General features: G+C 37.1%; 1 protein-coding gene across 2 annotated transcripts; it reads right to left on the bottom strand.

Moving 5' to 3' along the window:
• Positions 1-527: 527 nt before the first annotated feature.
• On the bottom strand, positions 528-20,321 carry arih1 (ariadne ubiquitin-conjugating enzyme E2 binding protein homolog 1). Of its 2 annotated transcripts, none has more exons than XM_081371960.1 (14): positions 19,805-20,321; positions 17,896-17,963; positions 17,634-17,778; positions 13,010-13,102; positions 11,790-11,845; positions 11,150-11,216; positions 10,707-10,813; positions 10,380-10,422; positions 8,720-8,791; positions 8,497-8,627; positions 7,303-7,360; positions 6,942-7,202; positions 6,723-6,835; positions 528-2,988 (listed from the first exon to the last, which is right to left on the bottom strand). In XM_081371960.1, exons 1-14 carry the CDS (start codon positions 20,087-20,089, stop codon positions 2,904-2,906), a joined length of 1,584 nt encoding a protein of 527 aa, XP_081228086.1. In that variant the 5' UTR covers positions 20,090-20,321; the 3' UTR covers positions 528-2,903. The 2 variants fall into 2 exon arrangements, with proteins under 2 accessions (XP_081228086.1, XP_081228085.1); XM_081371959.1 differs by having other exon boundaries at positions 7,294-7,360; positions 19,805-20,303.
• Between the last annotated feature and the right edge of the window lie 725 nt (positions 20,322-21,046).

The following is a 21,046-nucleotide window of genomic DNA, read 5'->3' as shown; positions in this document are numbered from 1 at the left end:
GGAACGCGGCATTAGAAATCAACATTTCTCCTGCGACAAAACTCTTCAGAGAAATTGCATAGTGACATTTTTCTACATCCCATTTGTCTTGTAGGCTTTCGTTTTAAAAATGATTTTCACAGTACATTCGACACGTCTGGTGGTAAATGTTGCTAGCTTAAAGTGTTTCTCACGTGACACAAATTTGAAGAGAAGGTAGAACATATTAATAATTTAATCTACATTAAATGAGCAATATCCACCCATTTCCGAAGGCCATGCTTTACTACCGTTACAATTCTTCAGTTTAGTCACATCAGTTAACATTGGTCTCCCTCTTGTGGACATTTTCATTGTGAATATTGAAGGCAAAACTACTCTCCCTCTCATGTCTGTCATCTATGTGGAGTCACGAAATCTATGAGCTTTATGTGTGGACTGCATAATTTTTATATAAAGCATAACATGCTTGTGTTAATGACAAAGCCAACCAAAACCCAAGATACGCCAAACTAGCGCTAGCTTGAAATAAACAAAAGCACACAAACTAAAGCAATGTTTGCAACATTTTGCACTTTAATATTTGTTTTCTTCAAAAACAAACAACTAATTTCTTACACATTTGTACACTATGTATACAAGAAATCCCAAAAAAAAAAAAATTAATCGCATAAAGAAAGGATACATGTAGAAAAGTATTAAAAGTTTTTGGATGTCTCAACAAAATGAGAGTAGCTGCTTTTTGTTACCTTGAATGTTAATTTTGGATGCTCAAGAACTACCAGACATGATCAAATAGGCGTAGCTGAGAAGCAAACAGGCCGGAAGGAGACAGTTACACACACACACACACACACACACACACACTGCATACAGGGCCAGTATAACCATTCCATGGTTTAGCAGAACACACCGTGCATTCCTTTGTAATGGAAACTACAGGGACCTGCAAAATAAGTAGCCAAACTTGGAAGATTTTCCCATTTATTATTCTGCAATATGCTTGCATGAAATGTCTAATTCTCATTTAATAGTCAATTGATATATGTTTATACCTGGAAGACCATCTCGGCACTCAAAACTTGAAAACAAACTGCAATCGTTCCCAGCACACAAAGCAAAAAATTATTAATAGGCAAACACAAGAGAATGATATTACTTTAAATGAAGAATGCATTTTAGGACATTTATTTTCATGGCGCACATTTGAAACGTAAAAAAAAAAAGAAAGAAAGAAAGAAAAGCCAATATATGAATCACACTTCCAGCAGAAAGAAAGGGAGGAAAAAAAAAGGGAAAAAAAATCACCAGTTTGAGACTGACACTTTGGTGTTGTCTGAATAAGCCAACTTGATCTACAATGACACCGTCCCACCTGTGTCTATCCCGGAACCCCACCCCAGAACCCCTGAAGAGAGGGTCTCAGTGCTTCAATGATAGCCACAGTGTCCACACACACAATGCATGAACAAAGTGTACACAAATGCAACATCACAGTACAAAGGTTACATCACATTCCCTGCAAACTATATCATGACTCAAACGGGCCCTTTGGAAATCCATCCCGGGTGCAAACGTGTGATTATTTTACACTAAATTAATTTAAAGCAGTGTGGAGATAACAGTGGCTTCTGACTACTAGTTCTGCGGTGTGCAAAAAAAAAAAAAAAACGGATCATGTGGGAAATGCCTAACCCTGTTTGTCAATGGCTCAGTCAGAACACTTGACAACAGATGTCAAGAAAGCAGCTCAACGAGGCCCATCGGTTCAATTTAACCTACGTGAATGATGGGCGGACAGAGAAAAGAACCTCGAGCCGGGGTCAGGAACCAAGAATTAACTTCAGAGAGACAAAAAGAAAAAATATAAAAGGTTATATGAGTGAATGTCACTCAGTTTGGCTCTCAGAAATTATTCATATAACTCTTAAAATCATACGATCCTAAATCTACCTAGGAGAAGAATAACAGCGAAGAAGGCAGAGCAGAGGAAACCACTGTTCTGTTCGAAAAATCTGAACTCTTGGAAAAAGCAGCGAACATTAAACTACCCCCATTTCCTCCCACAAAACTTGTAGTCGGCAGAAGCGCACCACCTTGGCATGATCTGCTGGATTTGGCAGAATATAGCCCTGCTCCGTCCCTGAGGAGCGAAGGGGAGGAGCGGAGGGAGACACACGGGCTCCCCATTTACGTCAAGCATTTGTCAAGTCCAAACCTCTTCAGAGGGGCGATCCAAGATAGGAAAGACACTCAATCTACACAGCAAATATACATTTTTTTTTGTTTTTATATTTGTAAAGATAAATATCTTTTAAAAATGATGCAAACACATGCCACTCTTACTCTTTAACTTCCATGCATATGCATTATTTACAAATTGAAAAATACCGATTTTTGTCTTTTGTTTTGTTTTTTTTTGGTGTTTTTTTGCGTCCTATTCCACTAACGTCTGTGTGCCAAACATGTCGTCTCCTTACAATCAACCAATCAACATTCAGCAAACCCTAACACGGATCTCGCCGGACATGGTCAGAATTAAAGCCATTTTGAAAACAAAGTCCATTTTCAACACGCAAAAAGATTATATAAAATAAAGTCAAACGGAACACGTCCACGAACATAATAAGAAGGAAAAAGACTTCCGAGGGCAAGAGCGTTTTGTTGGACTTCTCAGGTCTTGCGCTTCACGCTGCTAACAATACTGTCGAACATGTAATATTTGTATTTTTAATATTCTCTAACTTTTTCAATTAAATATAATTTACTCTTATGCTTTTCATGGAACAAAAAAATCTGGAAAAAATTCTGCAACGCAGGGCGGTTTGCCAGGGAGGAGGCAGCAGAGCTCTTGTCGTTGCGTCGGCGCTCTAGTGGGTGGAGTTTCTCTCAGAGAGTCTGTGGTGTGGTGTGGAGGTGTTGCCTCAATCCTCGATGTACTCCCACAGGTCCTTGTCGTAGCCTTCGTGAACGTGTTGCAGAAGCACTCTCCGTCTGCTCTCACAGTATCTGCACACAGGAGCAGCAAAACGTGGATTGTTATAAAGGAAGAGAGCGCGGTCAAGCACGGCAAAACAACAAGGCCAGAGAACCAAAAAGTTGCCTTAGATCAGTGGTTTGCAAACTGGGGTCTAGGGAGCTAGACGGTCTGCGGAAAATTTGAGTGAATGTTTTGTTGTTGTTTTCTAAATGCATTTTTAGGGATGGCAAAGTTTGCATTTAAAAATAAATGTAACATTTAAAACTAAAAATATGGAGAGCGGAGCATTCGAGTCATGCATAGAAAACAAAACTGATAGTAACTCCAGTGGAGAACAGTGTCTGGATCTAAAACCCTTGTATATCTGTCACTGCGAGTAAGAGAAACCACACATGAAAACCTGCAAAACACGGTAGACGCATTTGTGCAGCTCTCTTGCACTGTATGACGTGATATATATATATATATATATATATATATATATATATATATATATATATATATATATATATATATATATATATATATATATATATATATATATATATTAGATGGGTTTATTATAAGTGAAACATTTGAGTTTGCACTATATAGTGTTAGCCGCTCAATTTGCTTACTCTCATGACGCGTAGCAACACAGCTAAAAGTATTCTTTATATGTTGGACCTTTTCTTGAAAGTAGCCTACATTAAAGGTATAGCGGAGGATCTTTCCGAATTTTAGATAAGACCCGCCCTCTCCACATTTTGAAAAGTTTGATTGATTCACCAGAATGATTGACAATTAGGAGGACCAATAGTATAGGTGATCCACCCGGAAGTAAAAAATCCTCCGCTATACCTTTAACCTGTTGACACATGGCTTCACAAGCACCCGTAAGAGCTGTGGACGTGATGTTTGAGTTGAGAGAGGCACAACACGCAAAATGGCCGTTTGCAAAGTATGCAGTATTTTTGTAATTCCGCTAAGTGTCACTAATGTCGCAGAAACAACACATTTCACCTTTTAAACGGTACGGTGCATCGGCTTGGGACACACAAAATACGTATTTAATGCTGGAAGTAGTTTTTAATTTAGAATGTAATAAAAGCGTAATATAATAAATATTAGTTGCCAATTATAAATAAAATAAGTGAAATTTAATTATAATAAATAGAGGTATAATAAATAAAAATACAATTATTCTTTAAAATCAAGTTGAAATAATGCCAAATAAAGTCATTTTACTAGTTCCGCTTCCGCATGTTTTCAACCCGCCCATAGGGGGTGTGATTTCATGATAAAACGGCGTCTTTTCATTTTCGAGTCAACTAGTAGCCTAGTTGTATCATTTCTTCGGATACGGCCCTCTGTAACCGGTAGACGTGGCTTTGGAGTGGCCTCGTAGGGCAGCGAAACAAGTGCATTCTGGGAGTTGTTGTCTTTCATCCACATGAGCCAAAAATACATTTTCTGGCTTTTCTCAGTCTAGAAGGCACCAACTTCTAAAATAATTTCACATTTCTACTACATAAATGACCCAATTTAAATACACATTCATCTTTCCAGCGGTGAAATATCCCTTTAACAAACGCATAGACTATTGATTAACAACCACGGATAATGACAGTAGGTCAACTTACAGTAGGTTTGTCTTTGAAGCTACACTGTGTAGGATTTACTCCCATCTAGCGGTGAAATTGTTTATGACTACCAACTGAATATTACTTTCTAGCCCCTCCCATTCCGAGGGCGTTTTAACTCCTACGGTGGCCGTATTATTTCAAATCTGCCAGCAAACGTGAGCAAATCTCCCTCTCGCATTCGTCTCGGTGGCACTGCGTGTAAAAACGCAAAAGGCAAAGCTTGTATGTCTCTCTTTGTCTAATGTATTTTCAAGATGGGTGCGCAACATGGCTACCGCCATTCGAGCGACTTGCTCGTATGTATTCTAAATGGCAGATTATACACTTACGAGAATACTTAATTAGTTGGTTGAAGTGATTACACATTAATGAGAACGTATAATTTTGAAATAACTTAAAATATTACACAGTGTAACTTTAATGGTTTATTCGTTTTCGTAAAAAATAAAATAAATGTTTTTATATATATATATATATATATATATATATATATATATAATATACATAATTTTGGTTTTGTGTATGTAACTGTCTGTCATTTATTTATTTGCCAAACGACTGTAATTTTCTTCAAATCTACCAGTTACAGAGGGCTTCAGATAAGCGGATCCACAACCGCTTTGATGCCTACGCTCTGTTGTTATGTATCGTCATCATTGTCCTGCGTTCTCATTGGTTTGCTGGCATATGGGGGATTTCATGATCAGGGAAAGCCGTCCACGAATCACTCGCCCAAGACAAAAAATGTGCTGCCAGATCTCGTTCAACGAAATTCACATTGTATTTGATCCAAAACTAAATAGACTAAATATATATATATTCGTTTGGCAAATAAATAAATGACAGACAGTTACATACACAAAACCAAAATTGTATCATGTAAGCTTTATGATACACCTCAAACAAGGGAATTTATATTCATTTACAGTATTAGTATTAATTAGCGAGTCCACGAATGGCTTGGTATGCAGAGCATTCGCAGCTTATATTGACTGCACGCCCCTGAAATATATACATGTAAATATATGTATATATATATATATATATATATCTTTTTTTTTTTCGGAAAATGCTGTACATTTGGCATTGCCTTATATGTGAATATTTTTGCTGTAAAAACTGCAGGCAAACATTTTTGTTTTTTATGTTACATTAGACTTCTTGTGAATGGGTGTTAAATCCATGCTTGTCATAAGCCCTATTCGGACGGGACTAGTTTCACAGGGGGACGTTAGAGAAATATCTGTTTCACAGACGTACTTTGAGATTTTAATCCTGTCCGAATCTGCCATGTCTGTCTTTTTCTCACACGACCTCTGTAAAAATTCCAGAGCAAATTACCTACTGTTTTTCGTCAAACTCGGCGGTCCTCAGAGAAATCTAATCCCGTCCGAATGCGAATGTCTGTGATTACCGGACATTTTTTTTCCAAAACGCTTTTTCTTATGTGTTTTGGTCAACGTGAACTGCCATACAATCTCTCGCTATCGCGCCGGTATTCAAGTTTCTGCTTTTTGCGCACCGATAATGGATGTAAATGTGTTTGGTAGCCTACACTGCGAAGAAAAAATAAAATAAAAAATGAAATCAACAAGATGAGCCAAATCATGTAAACTGTTAAGACTGGCTACTGTAATATCAGTTAAGGTAAGGTAAGGTAAGATTACTTTCATTTCTTCACTTAATTACATAACGTGTAAATTATATAAGTTAAAACTTTTTATTCCGGTGGGTTTATTATAAGAACCCAGTTCTATAAAATCATGATGATAAATCTATGTTTAGTTTTTTTTTATACTACAATTTTTATAAAAGGTTTACAAAACACTAAATACGTTAGGACGTTTTACTTTATATTTCAAAGTGCTTAATTTTAAAAGTACTTAATTTCAAATGACCATACGCAATCCACGCATTCTGAACACGTGATCTTCTGCAATGCCCACATGTAAAACAGACACTCCTACCTCGGTAATAAACACGGAGATGTTAGTCCCGTCCGAATCCGTACATGAAATCACAGACGTAGGTTGATAAGAATTGTAACTCAAACGTCGTTTGGAAAACTAGTCCCGTCCGAATAGGGCTATAGTCAGACAAATGTTAGTGTTAAACCAAATTTCTATTTGTACACTTACCTATATTTATCTTGTACTTTCTGCTTAATGTCCTGCAGAGAATCTTGGGAGATGTCTCGTTCCAGATATCCAGACAGAACCTCTGTGGCATTCTCCAGATCCGCCTGGTTATTCTGGGTGCAAACACACAAACCATCAAACATCTAAAATGACAGATTTTCCATTTTTTTGACAACACAATTCAATAAATCACATTACAAATGACCATCTCCGGTTTACCTCGAAGATGATAGACTGGTTGTTCTTCTTGAGGTAGAATGCAAAGACGTAGGTGAACATGAGCGTGGAGCGGCACTGGCACAGCACGTCCACGGCCTTCTTCAGAAACTGCACCTCGATCCAAGACATGTTGTGCTGCTGCATCTCCTCCATCTTCTGTTTGACCTGGGCGTACAGCTTGTGCTCGAAGCGCAGGCTCTGCATGTGGTTCATGTAGCGGTTGCAGTAGAACAGGTACCTCTGCAGGGCTGCTCTGGAACGCTGCACGACACAGATCAAACACCGGATTAGAACAACGTTTAAGATTAAGAACAAAATTTGAATATTCAAACACCAGCACAAAAGGACTGACATTATTTACCTCTTGAGCATCCCGCGCTGCCTTGGCATCATCCTCGTTGTAGCGATTACAGTTATACCTATGGGTAAAAAAAAAAAAAACACACATTCCAAGAATTAGTTCTATTAGCCAATAATGTTTTGCACATCAATAAAGAAATGTAAATTTCAACAAAATCTGTTTACTAACACATCACGAAACATTAAACTCTGTGATTTTCAGTGGTTGTCAGCTGAATGAGTCACTTTTCCTAAGTGATGTTTGCAAGTGATTTGTAAACGGATGACTGCATGGAATAAGGAGGAGGGGAAAGCTCGTCTTTGAGGTCTCAGGTTTAAGATGGACCTACTGATCCCAGACGTGCATATGAAAACGTTGCCTTGGGAAAAGGTAGAATAGTAGATTGAAAGTTGTACTTTTTAGTGTTGATTTTTTGTTTAAATCTTGAGACAAGAATTTCAGAACATTAAAAAGCAAACATAATGAAAGACCTTTGCAGTGGATCACCAAGAGTGAGCAACATTTTTTTGGAATCCGGTTACTTTCACCAGTGCATAGTGAAACATGGAAAACACGGAGTGGAGCGTTTACAAAACACTTTGAATTAAAGTCACTCCACTCTTCTCATATGCTCTCATTGGGGCATTGCATTTACAAGCTAAGAAGATAAATGGGCAAAGTACTGAAGTCCAGTGAAGATGAATGAGAAACGACTGCAATATACAATGCACAAACTTTTGTCCTTGAAGCCCCCTTCTTGCATTTAAGAAAACCTATGGAAAAAGTGGAAGGAGAAGAGCACACGTATGCAGACTGAAGAGCAACTACTGTTATTGCCGATTGGTTAGGAGTTATTTTATAAAGAGGCTTGAGTTACACACACCTTGTAGATGCTGAGCTTCGCCATACCTTAATTCACATGATTAAAATGTGATCGGCAAGTTGAGATACTGCGTATCGAATCAATAAAAGTGATTTTTGGCTGTTTGCGATCAATAGCTGATTGTTTGGAGCATTCAAAGAAACATAAGGGTTATGCATCCATATTTGACCACAAAGCATATAAGTTTCAGGTTGGGAAAAACTGCAATCCTTGTGGATAAATACTAACAGCCCAGAAGGTATGAATATTGTGATGTCTTTACAACCTTAAATCATCACAATAAATTCTATATTTCTAAAAATATATATATATATATATATATCTGAACCTACCATGCAGAGCCATGTGGTTCCCAGGGCCCCAGGCAAACCCAGCAGAATTCTGCTTTGCAGTTCTGGTTTCGGCACACCATGTGGTTGCAGCCACCATCTTTCTCTATGGTGACGTGGCATTTCGGACATTCCTGCAACACAACAGCAAGATGGCTGTTATTCATCTGGGTCATCATATGCCACAGAGAAAAATTCACCACACAAAGTGAGTCTAACCACTGACCTTTGTATTTGCTGCGATCCAGTTTGATGTCTCACTGTCATCGTCACATTTTTTAATCCATTTCCTTAACCACTGGGATCGAGAGGTAAAATAACATCAGAGAACAAACAAGAATCAAAAAAGTGAGGTATTCATGACACAGAATATTACATAAAAACATGTACAAGAGCAGGGAATTGCGGCAGTGCTTATGAAGGGTTAAATGTTCTCTCTCAATGGAAGATGATTGTAATCCCCATATGAGAAGCACAAGGGACTAGAAGATTCCTTTGTTTTTGCCAAGACTACCCCCACAATAACAAGACAAGTCTCTGAAGAGCCTCTTAATGCTGAGAGGAGGAGAGGTGGCAGTCTGCTAGCTTTCTTTGTTCAGATAGAAAAACTTGCCATACCAAATCAACACTTACTTCATTCAGTGCTGTCCTTTCAGAATGGAAAAATGTATTTTCATTACTTTCAGTCTATTAAAGGTAGGGTAGGCAATGTTTTTCATAAACAGTTGTTATACTGGTTGGAACACTCTTGACATCCTGATAGCAATCAATAATAGAAGTGGTCTAAATAATAAGAAATGTGCATATAACTTCTGTGGAAATCTCAAGACCAAAACATTTTCGTCCAATCATTGCAATGTTCAAACATTTTCGCAATCAATTCAGCGCGAATGCAATAATAGGATGCCTGTCAACCCATGTATTTGCATACCTCTGCGCACCCTGCTCGCGCAAACATCACACGCCATCAGTGTGTTCCATGAGGCTATGCAGAGTTGTAGACAGAGCGCCGCAAACAAACAGCAGCCACCTTTTACAGTTCCTGCAGAACTAAAACAATGAGCTTACGTGTTCACGCTATAACTACCCAAATTAAGAGCTGGCAACCTGTGATGTTCTACTCTGTGCGGTTCACATCCACAGATTCATATTTGTGCATTTCTATGGCAACACTATCAACGCGAAATAAATCTGCAGCAGTCAGGTGGGTACAAGCCACGTTACGTTCATTGTTATTGTAATGTGTATTGTGGCATGAGGTAATTTAACGGCGTCTCTCGTGACGCTTCGGATACACTGCTCTGGCTGTGCGCGTTCATGTGTTTTGGAGGAGGCTTGGCTTTGGAGACACTATGAAAGGAGGGGGTGGGATCTTATGATTTCAGAGCTAGCTTGCTATTGCTAGCCTCTCTGAAATTACCAACCCTACCTTTAATGGCAATGGAACTGTGCATTCTACTAATAAAAAAAATATCTACTCATTTTGCCTCAGAATTTAGACACAGTGGGTGTTTTGCACATACATGTTTTACACATCAATGTAAACAATCAATAAATCAGTGTATTTATAGAAAATTAGGATCCAGGTTTTTCTGCCAGAAATAACAGTAACTGCTAAACTGTGAAAAACACAGAAGCCATTGTTGACAATAAAAAAGCTTCAAAAAACGTACATGACACAAATCCATGACTCGATATATTTACATATAAACACTGATAGCATTGTTGTGCAATTCTAGTTGATCTTAAAGGGATAGTTCACAGAGGAAAGAAATTCATACAGGTTTGGAACAGTGTGAGGGTGAGGAAATGATGACAGAATTTTCATTTTTGGGTGAACTTAACCCTTTAAGGATTTTAAAAAATACAATGAGACCTCAACATACCTTACACTTCACTGGATCGTGCCAATTTTCTCCACAGTTGAAGCTGCAAATGAATTGAGAGCACATAAGCATTCTCTGATCTAGCACAAAATTCTCTTTTAAAAGTGTGAGTGTATACATGTATGCACATTTTCTAATGGCTCTAATGACTCTTTGCTTTGTAAAAATTAACAGGTAGCTTTGATGGCTAGATAAGATTACCAGTGCCATCCTGAGTTCTAGTGTCACTGGCTTGATCAGGTCTGCCCTGAGCTGTTGGAAGCCCTAAACCTGACCTGAGGCCACGTACTAAAAGTATTTGATCTCATTATCAGTTCAGTGTCTTACCAAAACTGCCGACCACATTTGCACCGTACAGGTTTGGCATCTGGGTACTGTACTTTGACAACGTGATGACAGTCAGGTGCTGGACACCATTTTAACAGTCGGTTACACTGCAGATAAAGAGACCAGAATAAGCCAGATTTACAAATCACAAGTGAAGCAACTTAATGCTTCCATATATGATGATTCGTGTTATCCAGCATTATTTGAGAAAAGTCTTGTTTCAATAAAAGCAAAGAAACCTGACCTTTAGTACAAATTGTTCACATGCTCAATGTCACAGATTTGCTTACATTTGATGACCAAGAAATCTTAAAATAATCTTAAACATTTCTTCACTGTATTTCACAACTTTATTTTAAATTAGCCAAAATTTCAAAGCTTTTATTTAGGTTTTTAAAAAAATCCCAGATTACACAATATAATAGAATGGAATGAAATCCCACCTCTACAAAACTATTGGTTATTAAATGCTGGTACTTCAACTTCACTTTCGAATCTGTAATCAGTCGCCTGTTGGAAGAATTGAGACATTTAGATCAGACAAAAACAGACATGCATGCTTCTACATATTATATTTATTATCCACCAGAGGCCACAAAGAGCATATAAAAAGGATCAGACCCTGTACCTGCGTCTTAAAAGCAGCAGGGAGATCATATGTAGGTTAAGACAACTGTGCGGATCCAAAATAATTTAACTGAATCGACAGGAGGTGCTGTGTTGTGACTCACACTTCCAGCAAGACAGGGTAACAGAGTGTCCTACTTCTGAATAAACTATCAGCTCATCTAGGGTAGCCATAATATACTTCAGAACACACCATTAAGAAGAATTAATCTTATGAGGCTTTTATATATCATGAGCAATGGTGACATGAGACAAAGGGAGAGGAGACCGAATACTCTTAGAAAAATACATTGGAGGAATTTTAAAGGCATGATTTTTTATGTGATTCTCAAAACAATTCTAATACTGAGATTAAGATATTACCTTTACTGAAACAACTGCTACATGTTTGGAGGATGTTAACACGATGGCCACAGAGAGAGGGGTAAAAAAAAAAATTATTTCTCAAACACTTACATGACTGTGTTGTCATCCACCAGAATATCACAGCTATGAGCAGGACAAGAAATGGTCTAGAATGGAAACAAACAAGCTTGTGTTACAATAGGTCAGAGAAACAGAAAAAATGTCAGTTGACACAGAAAAAAAAAATCTGCTATGGCCAGTGTGAATAGCTTGACAGCTAAAAACACAACCGCTGCAGTATTTACATCAGCCTGTCAGAGTGATAGGCTGCTTTCTCGTGTGTATTTGTGTAAGAGCGAGTGCTCTCAGAAGAGAGACAGCATCTAATAGTAATGCATCAACTGTCAAGTGCACTTCTTGGTCAAAATGCTATAAATATAGTCTGTTACATTTACATGAGACAAACAGTCAGTGTCAAAACATTTGGTTTGTGCATTAGACCTTGCAGTGTAAATGCAGCGACTGCCAGTTATGTCTATAATATTAAGCAAGCAATATCTACATATGAAATGTGTGTGTGTGTGTGTGTGTGTGTGTGTGTGTGTGTGTGTGTGTGTGTGTGTGTGTGTGGGTGGGTGGGGGGGGGGGGAATCACTGCTCTTCATTTTACTTTACTTAAAGCAATGTTTACTTATTTGAGAAGTACTTGATGGCTACACTACTACACTACTTTTCATTTTATTCAGCAAGGATTCATAAAATTGATTAAAACTGACAGTAAAGACATTTATAACATTACAAAAAATATTCAAGCAAATGCTGTTCTTTTTAAGTATCTATTCTTCAAATAACCCTGCAAAAATGTATTGTGGTTTTCATAAAAATATTAAGCAGCACAACTGTTTTCAACATTGATATTATTAAGAAATGTTTCACGAGCAGCAAATCAGAATATTAGAATGATTTCTGAAGGATCATGTGGCACTGAAAACTGGAGTAATGACAGCTGAAAATTCAGATTCAGATCAAATTCAAAATATTAAAATATAAAACAGTTACTTAAAATAGTATTTCACAATATTACTGTTTTAACTGTATTTTTGATTAAATATCCACATGTATTTATGCATCCACAATGAGACTTCTTTCAAAAACTTTTTAAAAATCCTACCGACCCGAGACTTTTGAACTGTAGTGTATGTTATTCATATTAGTTTTGCTGTGGCATTAAGAGCCATGAAAATCCACTGGTATTGGTATCAACTACTGACATTTTGGTATAACAACAACCCAATCTAAAGGCTATGTGTACTGAGAGCTGGAATATATACCTGTCCCATTCCTTCCTCTATGATTTTGGTGGTTAAGTAATCGCCCCAGCACTGCATGCAGAACTTGTGCCCACATTCCAGACCAGTGAAGTACTGCAAAAGAACAGCCAACACCAAATCCACATTTAAAATCAGAAGTTACAAATTAATAACAAGTTCTGAGAACAGTGTAAATACATATAAATACAATTTCATTAGGGCTGGGTTAAATATATACATTTCTCGATTTTAATCGATTCTCATTTTGATGAATATTGATTCTTAAATCCCAAGGATCAATCTTTCAGTCAATGCTGTTTTCGGTTGATGAATGAACAAAACATTGTAGCATGTCTCCCATCCAAAATATCACAATAAGCTTAGTTACTTTTGATATGAAACAAAGTCTCTGCTTTCAAATTCTGTCAATTTTATTCAAATAAATTACGTTTTTGCGCTCTTTAATGTGGCGCGACAGATTGCTGTAGATGCATCAGTTTAAGCAGCACGTGAACTGATCATCTCTTCTTTACTACTAGTTAAAGCACAAAATAAACATGAATGAACATCAGAAGGTATGTTGAAAGATATAGAACGACTTACTGAAACGTATCATGTCTGATGTAATCAATCAATCAAGTGTTTTAACAGCGTAAAGACATCAATAAAACAGCTGGTACACAATATTTCAGGTAACGTTATATTTACCTCAGAATTGCCAATAATCAGTGACCATAAACTCGTTGGTTCGCTAGAAAAATAAACTCAACTATCTCAAAATGTATTAAAATAAATATTTTGATAGATATATGAACTATATTGAATATCATTGTATTTTTACTTAACCTATTTATTTGAATAAATCTGTCATGTTTTTTACTGGCCACCATTTAAATGTTTTAAAAAACAAATAGAAACATAATTATCATAAAAATATTTTTATAACATTATTATTATTATAAAAACTTCCTATTGTAATTTAAATGCAAATAACCTATACAAACTTTAACCTTTAATATTATATTAATGAACCAACTGGGGTTCTCTGTATAGTTTACAACATTAGTTGAGAGATACATTTTCTCCTCTTGTAATTTGTACCCAAAACGTACCCCAATTATTGAATCGAAATTGGAACTGGATCGAAACGCGAGCTTGTGAATCGAAATCAAACTGAAACGTGAAATTTTTGTCAATACCCAGCCCTAAATTTCATGACATGAAATAGCCTAAGAACTGAATAGCTTTCTTTTCTTTTGGATCTTGCAGACTGAATAAGGAACTATAATATACAGAAATACAAATGTCAAATAGCCTACTGCAAAACATTAAACCTAAAAAAGCAATGAAAAAATATCTAGCAAACAGCTATCCAGTGTTGTGTGCCCATGAAATACAATGAGCCTTGTTCTCTTCAACAGATCGATAAAACCAACAACCCTGTGTTTTTTGGCTCAGATAGCGATCTTATGAAGCAGTTCTGAACAGGTGACAAGAGTCAGCCATAGTGATTATCTACTGCTCCTACAAAGTATCCCTTTGTCATGCGTTTACCATGTGTAGGAGTGGGCGATAAGACCAAATTCTTATTTCATGATATGAGAAATTGTATTTCATGATAACGATACATATCACAATATAGTAATTTTTCTTAATTTTGTCTCATTTCTGTTATTACAAATTTGAAAAAGAAGCAAATTACAAACAACAGGTCAAATACAATAACAAAAATATGATTTAGCCTAAACAAATTACATTTTCAGGTACATTAGGTTTATTTAACATGTGGCAAACTAGATTTAAAAAATAATTGTACAAAGAAAGTTCAAAGTTCACATTTCAGAAACTGTCAAGGATAATATACACAAAAAGCCATTGATTGTGGTCCTCTTAGTTAGTACTAGTTAGAATTAGTACAGAAATTTAATCAAATGTAAAAATGTAATATTGCATAGTAGGCACTGTTTTAATTACATCTAAATGTATTCTTATTAAAGCTGGAAAAAAAGGTTATTTAGTCAAGAGCAGTAAGTTATTTTCTCTTTTGTTTGATTCACATTAATGTCACAGAGCAGCAGGTAGGTATATGCTACAACTCAACATCGAGTAAGGCCCAAATTCACGATCGCCTTCTGAGAGAGGCAGCTTTCTGTGCGCACACTTTGGCAGGGTGCCAGTCAGCACGAGCAGGATATATTACACTTATAAGTCTTTTTAACATCAAGCACGTCCCACTCTTTATATTCTCATTCGTGCCTTTCATCACTCTGAAGTGTCAATAATAGTGCTATATATTTACATACAACGATATACACGTTATAGCAAAATCTATAGATAGACATTTTATACCGTGGTAACCAGGGTTTGAAATTAACAACCACCAACCTGCCAAATGCAGGTAAAAATCAATTGTGGCGGGTAACGCAGTCAAATCACTAGTTATTATGTTTACTCACTTTGCTGGGGAAGTGTACGCCAAATCTGCACAGATTTAGCGCAAATACTCAACTCATGAATCATCATGATATATTAAATACAGCGTATTGCGCAGAACCTGCGCATTATCTGGCTTACTTGAGCATGCACGTCACTACGCAACAAATAACGCAGCGCTTATTCATTTGCAATGAAGCAATGGCGAAGATTAAAAAGCATTTGTTTACAGAAAGGACAGTTATTTTCCAACATTCTACAATTTTTATGTTAATTATGTTTATGTTTTTAAGATGTGACATAGTTAATCTGGTTCATTTCTTCTTTTTTTGGCTAGTAGAAGTTCTGAATAGCAGGTAACTTAAAAATGTAGAAGCTACATTGGCCGGTGAGTGAAAAAGTTAATTTCAAACTCTGGTGGTAATGATATATATCGTCATACCGCCCAGCTCTAGTCTCAGGCCCCCTGGTAGTAAATGCCTGGTTCTCTCTCTTGGGACAGCAGACAACGCAGGCAAAAACAAATCAGCTTAATATTTGTGGTAGGACTGACGCAAGCAGAGTATTGCTTACAACAACATCACAAGTACTTTAACAACACTGTGCAGACGGCACTAATGGTATTTAGGGAACATCTCTTGGGAACAGAGTGGTGGTCAGCTTTATGAAGCAACACATAAACACTGAAATCTGAATTAGACATTGGGTTAAATGAATCATCCTAATAAACTGATATACTGCATACACCCGCAATCAGATTAAGCTCAGTTAAGCAGAACTCTCAACGTCAAACTGATGATAGTTACATTTGCCAAAGATGAAGTTAGCTGTATCATGTGACCACCAACTGACCCTTTACTTCGAGCTGACAAGCAGTGAGAAAGGAACTTTCACCGGTTGCTATTCCAGTTAAATAGTTCAGTCGCAATTCAAAGCAATAAATAGAACAGTGTCCAAATCCCTGATGCTTAATCCAGAGTTTTATTTCAGACAGTCACATGACAAAGCTGATCAAAACAATTCATGCATGCCACAATTAATCTATCCTTTCACTGACATACACACAACGTTTCTCAAGGTTCCCTGCAAATCCGAAGACCCGCCTGTTCCTCTCCTCAGCTGCTTTGTATACAATTTGAGTAATCCAGTGAAGAGATTACTGACGAAAAGAGCTCATTAGAAATCCTCCCTGACGGCTGAGACACTGCAGTGTGCAGCACAGGGTGGCAAACAAGAAAACACAAGATATATCCAAATAATACTGCATACCACCTTAACATACCCCACAATGCAACAGCATCCAATCCATGTGGTACACAATCTGTTCACACTGCTAAGCGATTCAACAGATCCACTGAAATAAACAACCACAGATGGAATCTTCATACGTCGCATTTTATCAAATGATTTTGAGAGGAAATCTATGGAATTCTGTAAAATGGATTTAAATATAGCAAATACACAACTGTGCAAAAGTTTGGGGTCCAATGTTTTTTTAATTAAAGTAATTAATGCTTTTATTTAGCAAAGACACATTAAATTGATCAAAAGTGGCAGTAAAGAGACTAATACAAAAAAAATTATATTTCAAATAAATACTTTCTATTCATCAATTCCAAACAATTTTCAACTAATAGTAATGAGAAAATAATATCCGTTAAAATTATATAAAAAAGACGTATATCATTTTATTATATTAATTATCATTGAATTATCAATAAGAAATGTTTCTTAAGCACCAAATTAGCATAATAGAATGTGACACTGAAGACTGGAGGAATGATGCTGAAAATTTAGCTTTGCCATTAAATTAATAAATTACATTTTAAAATATATTAAAACAGAAAACTATTATTTTAAATTGTACTTTTTTTTTCTAATGTATTTTTGATCAAATAAATGCAGCCTTGGTGAGTATAAGAGACTTCTTTCAAACATTAAAATAAAAAATAATCTTTCCAAAACCAAACTTTTGAACAGTAGTGTATATTAAATGGCGCTGAGAGTACCACACTTTATTTTATTGACTATAATTATTAATCAAATTAGCCAAACTGTCTAACAAAGGACATTCCAGGGATAGAGGATGTGCAGAACTGTGTGAACGATGGCAGTTGTATTTCCAATGAGTCTGCTAATAAAATATCAGCACAGCAGCCGTGGAAATAGATTAATCAGAGGCAACGAAAGCGACTGCGCTGAGGGCACTGACCGAGTTAGGATAGTTGAGATAGCAGATCTGACATGGCATGTCCTGTGCCGACGATCTTGTGTTCATGAGGCGCGTCCGAGACTTCTTGCTGGGGTTTATAACATGACACTCTGAGAACAGCTTGTCCAGGTTACCATCAAAGTACCTGCAAAGAGATAAACGTTACATTATTCTCAAACTTTGCTGGTTCAGTATTGAATAGAGACAGGTGTTAGCTGACTAATAATCTGGTGGGAGGGAATAGACCACAGAGAACAATTACCTTTCCATCAGCTTTTCTTTGTCCCAGTTGAAATGACTAAGTAATATTCTAGTGATCGTAGCAGGATTCTGTAACAAGAGACAAAGGCATAAATAATTTTATATACATCAAGTGTGTGTCTGTGTGTACTAGACAGATAGTTTACATAAAGTAGTTTTACTTTCAGATCAGTTATACTTTTGACTACCATACTGACACAGAAGACAAAAATATTAATAAACTAGCCTACACATTGAGTTAATGGTCACAAACACCTAATTTTCTGCTTAAATCATTGCTAAATTAATAATTTCTCAGGAAAACAACTGATATTGATTATTGCCATTATTATTACTTGACAAAATACTAATTAAAGCCCAAATAACTGCTAGTTATTTGTCTAATATATATATATATGTAAATATTTCACTACTAATGTCAATCACAGTGCTGATTGCCTACACAATGCTACAACAAATACTAACCCCTTGTAGGGGGGGAATGACACGTCCACTATATGCACTGGATTTAATCCAGTACGTCATCACGATACAGTCTGTGAGGACATCTTGGGGTTTGTGGCATGAAGGACAATGCTTCAAAGAGCAGCAGTGACATGTTTTTTTATTATTAAGACAATAGAGTGCATTCTTGCTTGTCAGGGAGACAAAGCATGAACCACAATACTGCAAAAAGTTTATCAAAGTGCATATTGGCAGGCAGTGCAGAGGGATACGAGGAGACATAACCAGCATAACCTTCTGAATTTCACAATCACCCCAATTTGACATTCCTGAACTAAACCAGGGTCTCCATTGGGTTCAGTTGAAAATGTCAGGCATGTTGAGAAAGCTTGCACTGCACTGGGACAAAGACAGATTAAACTCCAACACAGAAATGGGTGTGCTCACTGTAATAGATATATATTATAAAGTGAGGCACAGCATCACTCAGCTCACTTCAACTTATCACAATAACAGCATGCACACATAAAAAGGCGTTTGCTGACTGCATAGAAGGTGCCAATCTAACAAATAAAATCTGTGAATTAACCAGCATACACTAAACTAAACAATCAAACTGCTGTTAGCAGAGTGAAATGTCGAGCTTCACGAGACTCTAAACAGCCTGTGGCTATGACTCCGCAGCAGAAAGCAAACATTAATCATGACTCAAATTCACTTTGATGAGCTATTTTTAAGATGTTTAATCAAACATAACCAGCCATGATGAAGCATCGGTTCCGCCATGTTGTTGTCGGGAGCAACTAACGTTATAAGACTAGGTAACTCACACATGCTAACGCGCCCTAACCCATATCCCAGCTAAACAGATGATGAAGAGGACACTTTCTTCATCGGACTATCAACAACCAGCCCTGAAGACATATGAAACATATGAAGACATCGCAATATAGCTCTTTTAATGCACTTAAACTGGGGCTGTTTGCTCGTGGTTAGCTTACTAAGCTAGTGACCAGGAACAAGGGGACTCAAATAAAATGGAGAGATTATTTACAATATCATTATTTTACTTTATGTGACTTGGTTTATGATAAGTTCTGACGCAAACGTTTTGGCCAATGAAATGTACTTTTGTTTAAATTAAGCACATTGAAGGGAGACATGTCAGCTTGATTTTATATGCAGGTGAACTAGAAGCTAGTTAAGCATCTTATGTCATTACTGGATGAGCTAAGGACAGGGTTGACGCAAACATGCTCCTTCATAACCATATATGTATCCTATTGACGTTTCAACACTGTCTTTTCATTCACTTTGGTTTAAAGGACAACTGGTGGCTTTTTCACGTCTCGTGTGTTGCCAACGGCGGGGCAAAGTTTCCCAGAACGATGTCAAAATGTTCTCTTTTGTTATAACGGGTAATTCCAGGGCGATCTGAGCCCAGGGGGTGTCCTGAAAACACTTACCTGGATGACCTCGTTGACCTCCCTTATACACTCCACCATATGCTGCAGGATCTGTTCGGCAGTGAGAACTTCAAAGCGGTAGTCTTCCTCATCCTGCCCGGGCCCGAGGCCGCTGCCCCCGGTCTCCCCGCAGTCGTCTCGCTCTCCGCCGGCCACCACGGGATCAACCAACTCCACCTCGCCGAGCTCCAGGGTGTCGTCCGCGGTCTCATCTTCGCCGCTGTCTTCGCTGCATTCCTCTTCCTCGTCGTCGAATTCGTAATTGTAACCCTCGTCTGAGTCCATGACTGGGTTGCGTTTAGTGTAGCGACACGCCAAGTGAGATAAGTTCGATGTGTATTATTTGGCAGACAGAGCAAAACCAAAACGAGAATACTTCTTTAGCTGCTAGCATTCCAGTTTTTCCAGCAGCAGAGAAAACAACAACAGAGGAGCGACGCGACGCTGCTGCTGGCCCAACAAAGAGACGCAGCGTCACGGGCCGACGCCGAGTGACGTCATGCGCGTGACACAAAACAAGGAAAGTTGTTCGGCAGCTGCGTTAAAATGTTGATTTGCGATCATAATAATGAATTTGAAACTACACCGAAATATAAAACACATTTTGAAGAACTAAAATAAGTGTTTTTGTCGATTTTACATTATTTACAGAAACAGTTCTTCATTTGTTTTACCTTTGTTTGAATATTGTTCCAGAAGAAATTGAAATATATATTCTATATACTTCACAATTGGTACGGATTAGTGTATCTAATGTGGTATTTTATTTTAAAGATGACATTTTGCATTGAAAATCAATATATAGTAGGCATACAACTAATAATTATATTCGGTAAACATCAGATACATACATTTTAGAAATGTGAATCTAATAATTGCATTGCAGGGTGGCTTTGCTTTTGTATAAAGTGTTGTTGTGGAATTGCATTGTCTTCTTTGTTTTACTTATTTTGTTGTACGTTTTTACATTTACATCTTCAATTAAAAAAAAATAAAATTAAAAAATAAAAGGATAGATATGGATATATTTTTGTTCAGTGTGTCGAAATAAGACAAAATGGCTATATTATTTTATGATGCCGGTTATATGACATGATAGCATCTAAATAAGCATGATTTCTTGTCCCTCCACAATAAGTAGGTCATTATTAAAATGATTTGACCTATTTTCTGAGTGCTGCCTCTTGGTATGATCTTATCAATTTCGTTCAACTTTAAACGCGTATCACCTGACTTACCAAA

The sequence above is a fragment of the Scardinius erythrophthalmus genome (genome assembly GCF_964197995.2).
Source record: "Scardinius erythrophthalmus genome assembly, chromosome: 8".
Taxonomy (NCBI): domain Eukaryota; kingdom Metazoa; phylum Chordata; class Actinopteri; order Cypriniformes; family Leuciscidae; genus Scardinius; species Scardinius erythrophthalmus.
The sequence above is the reverse complement of the archived record's forward strand: the minus strand, read 5'-3'. Positions and strand labels throughout refer to the sequence as shown.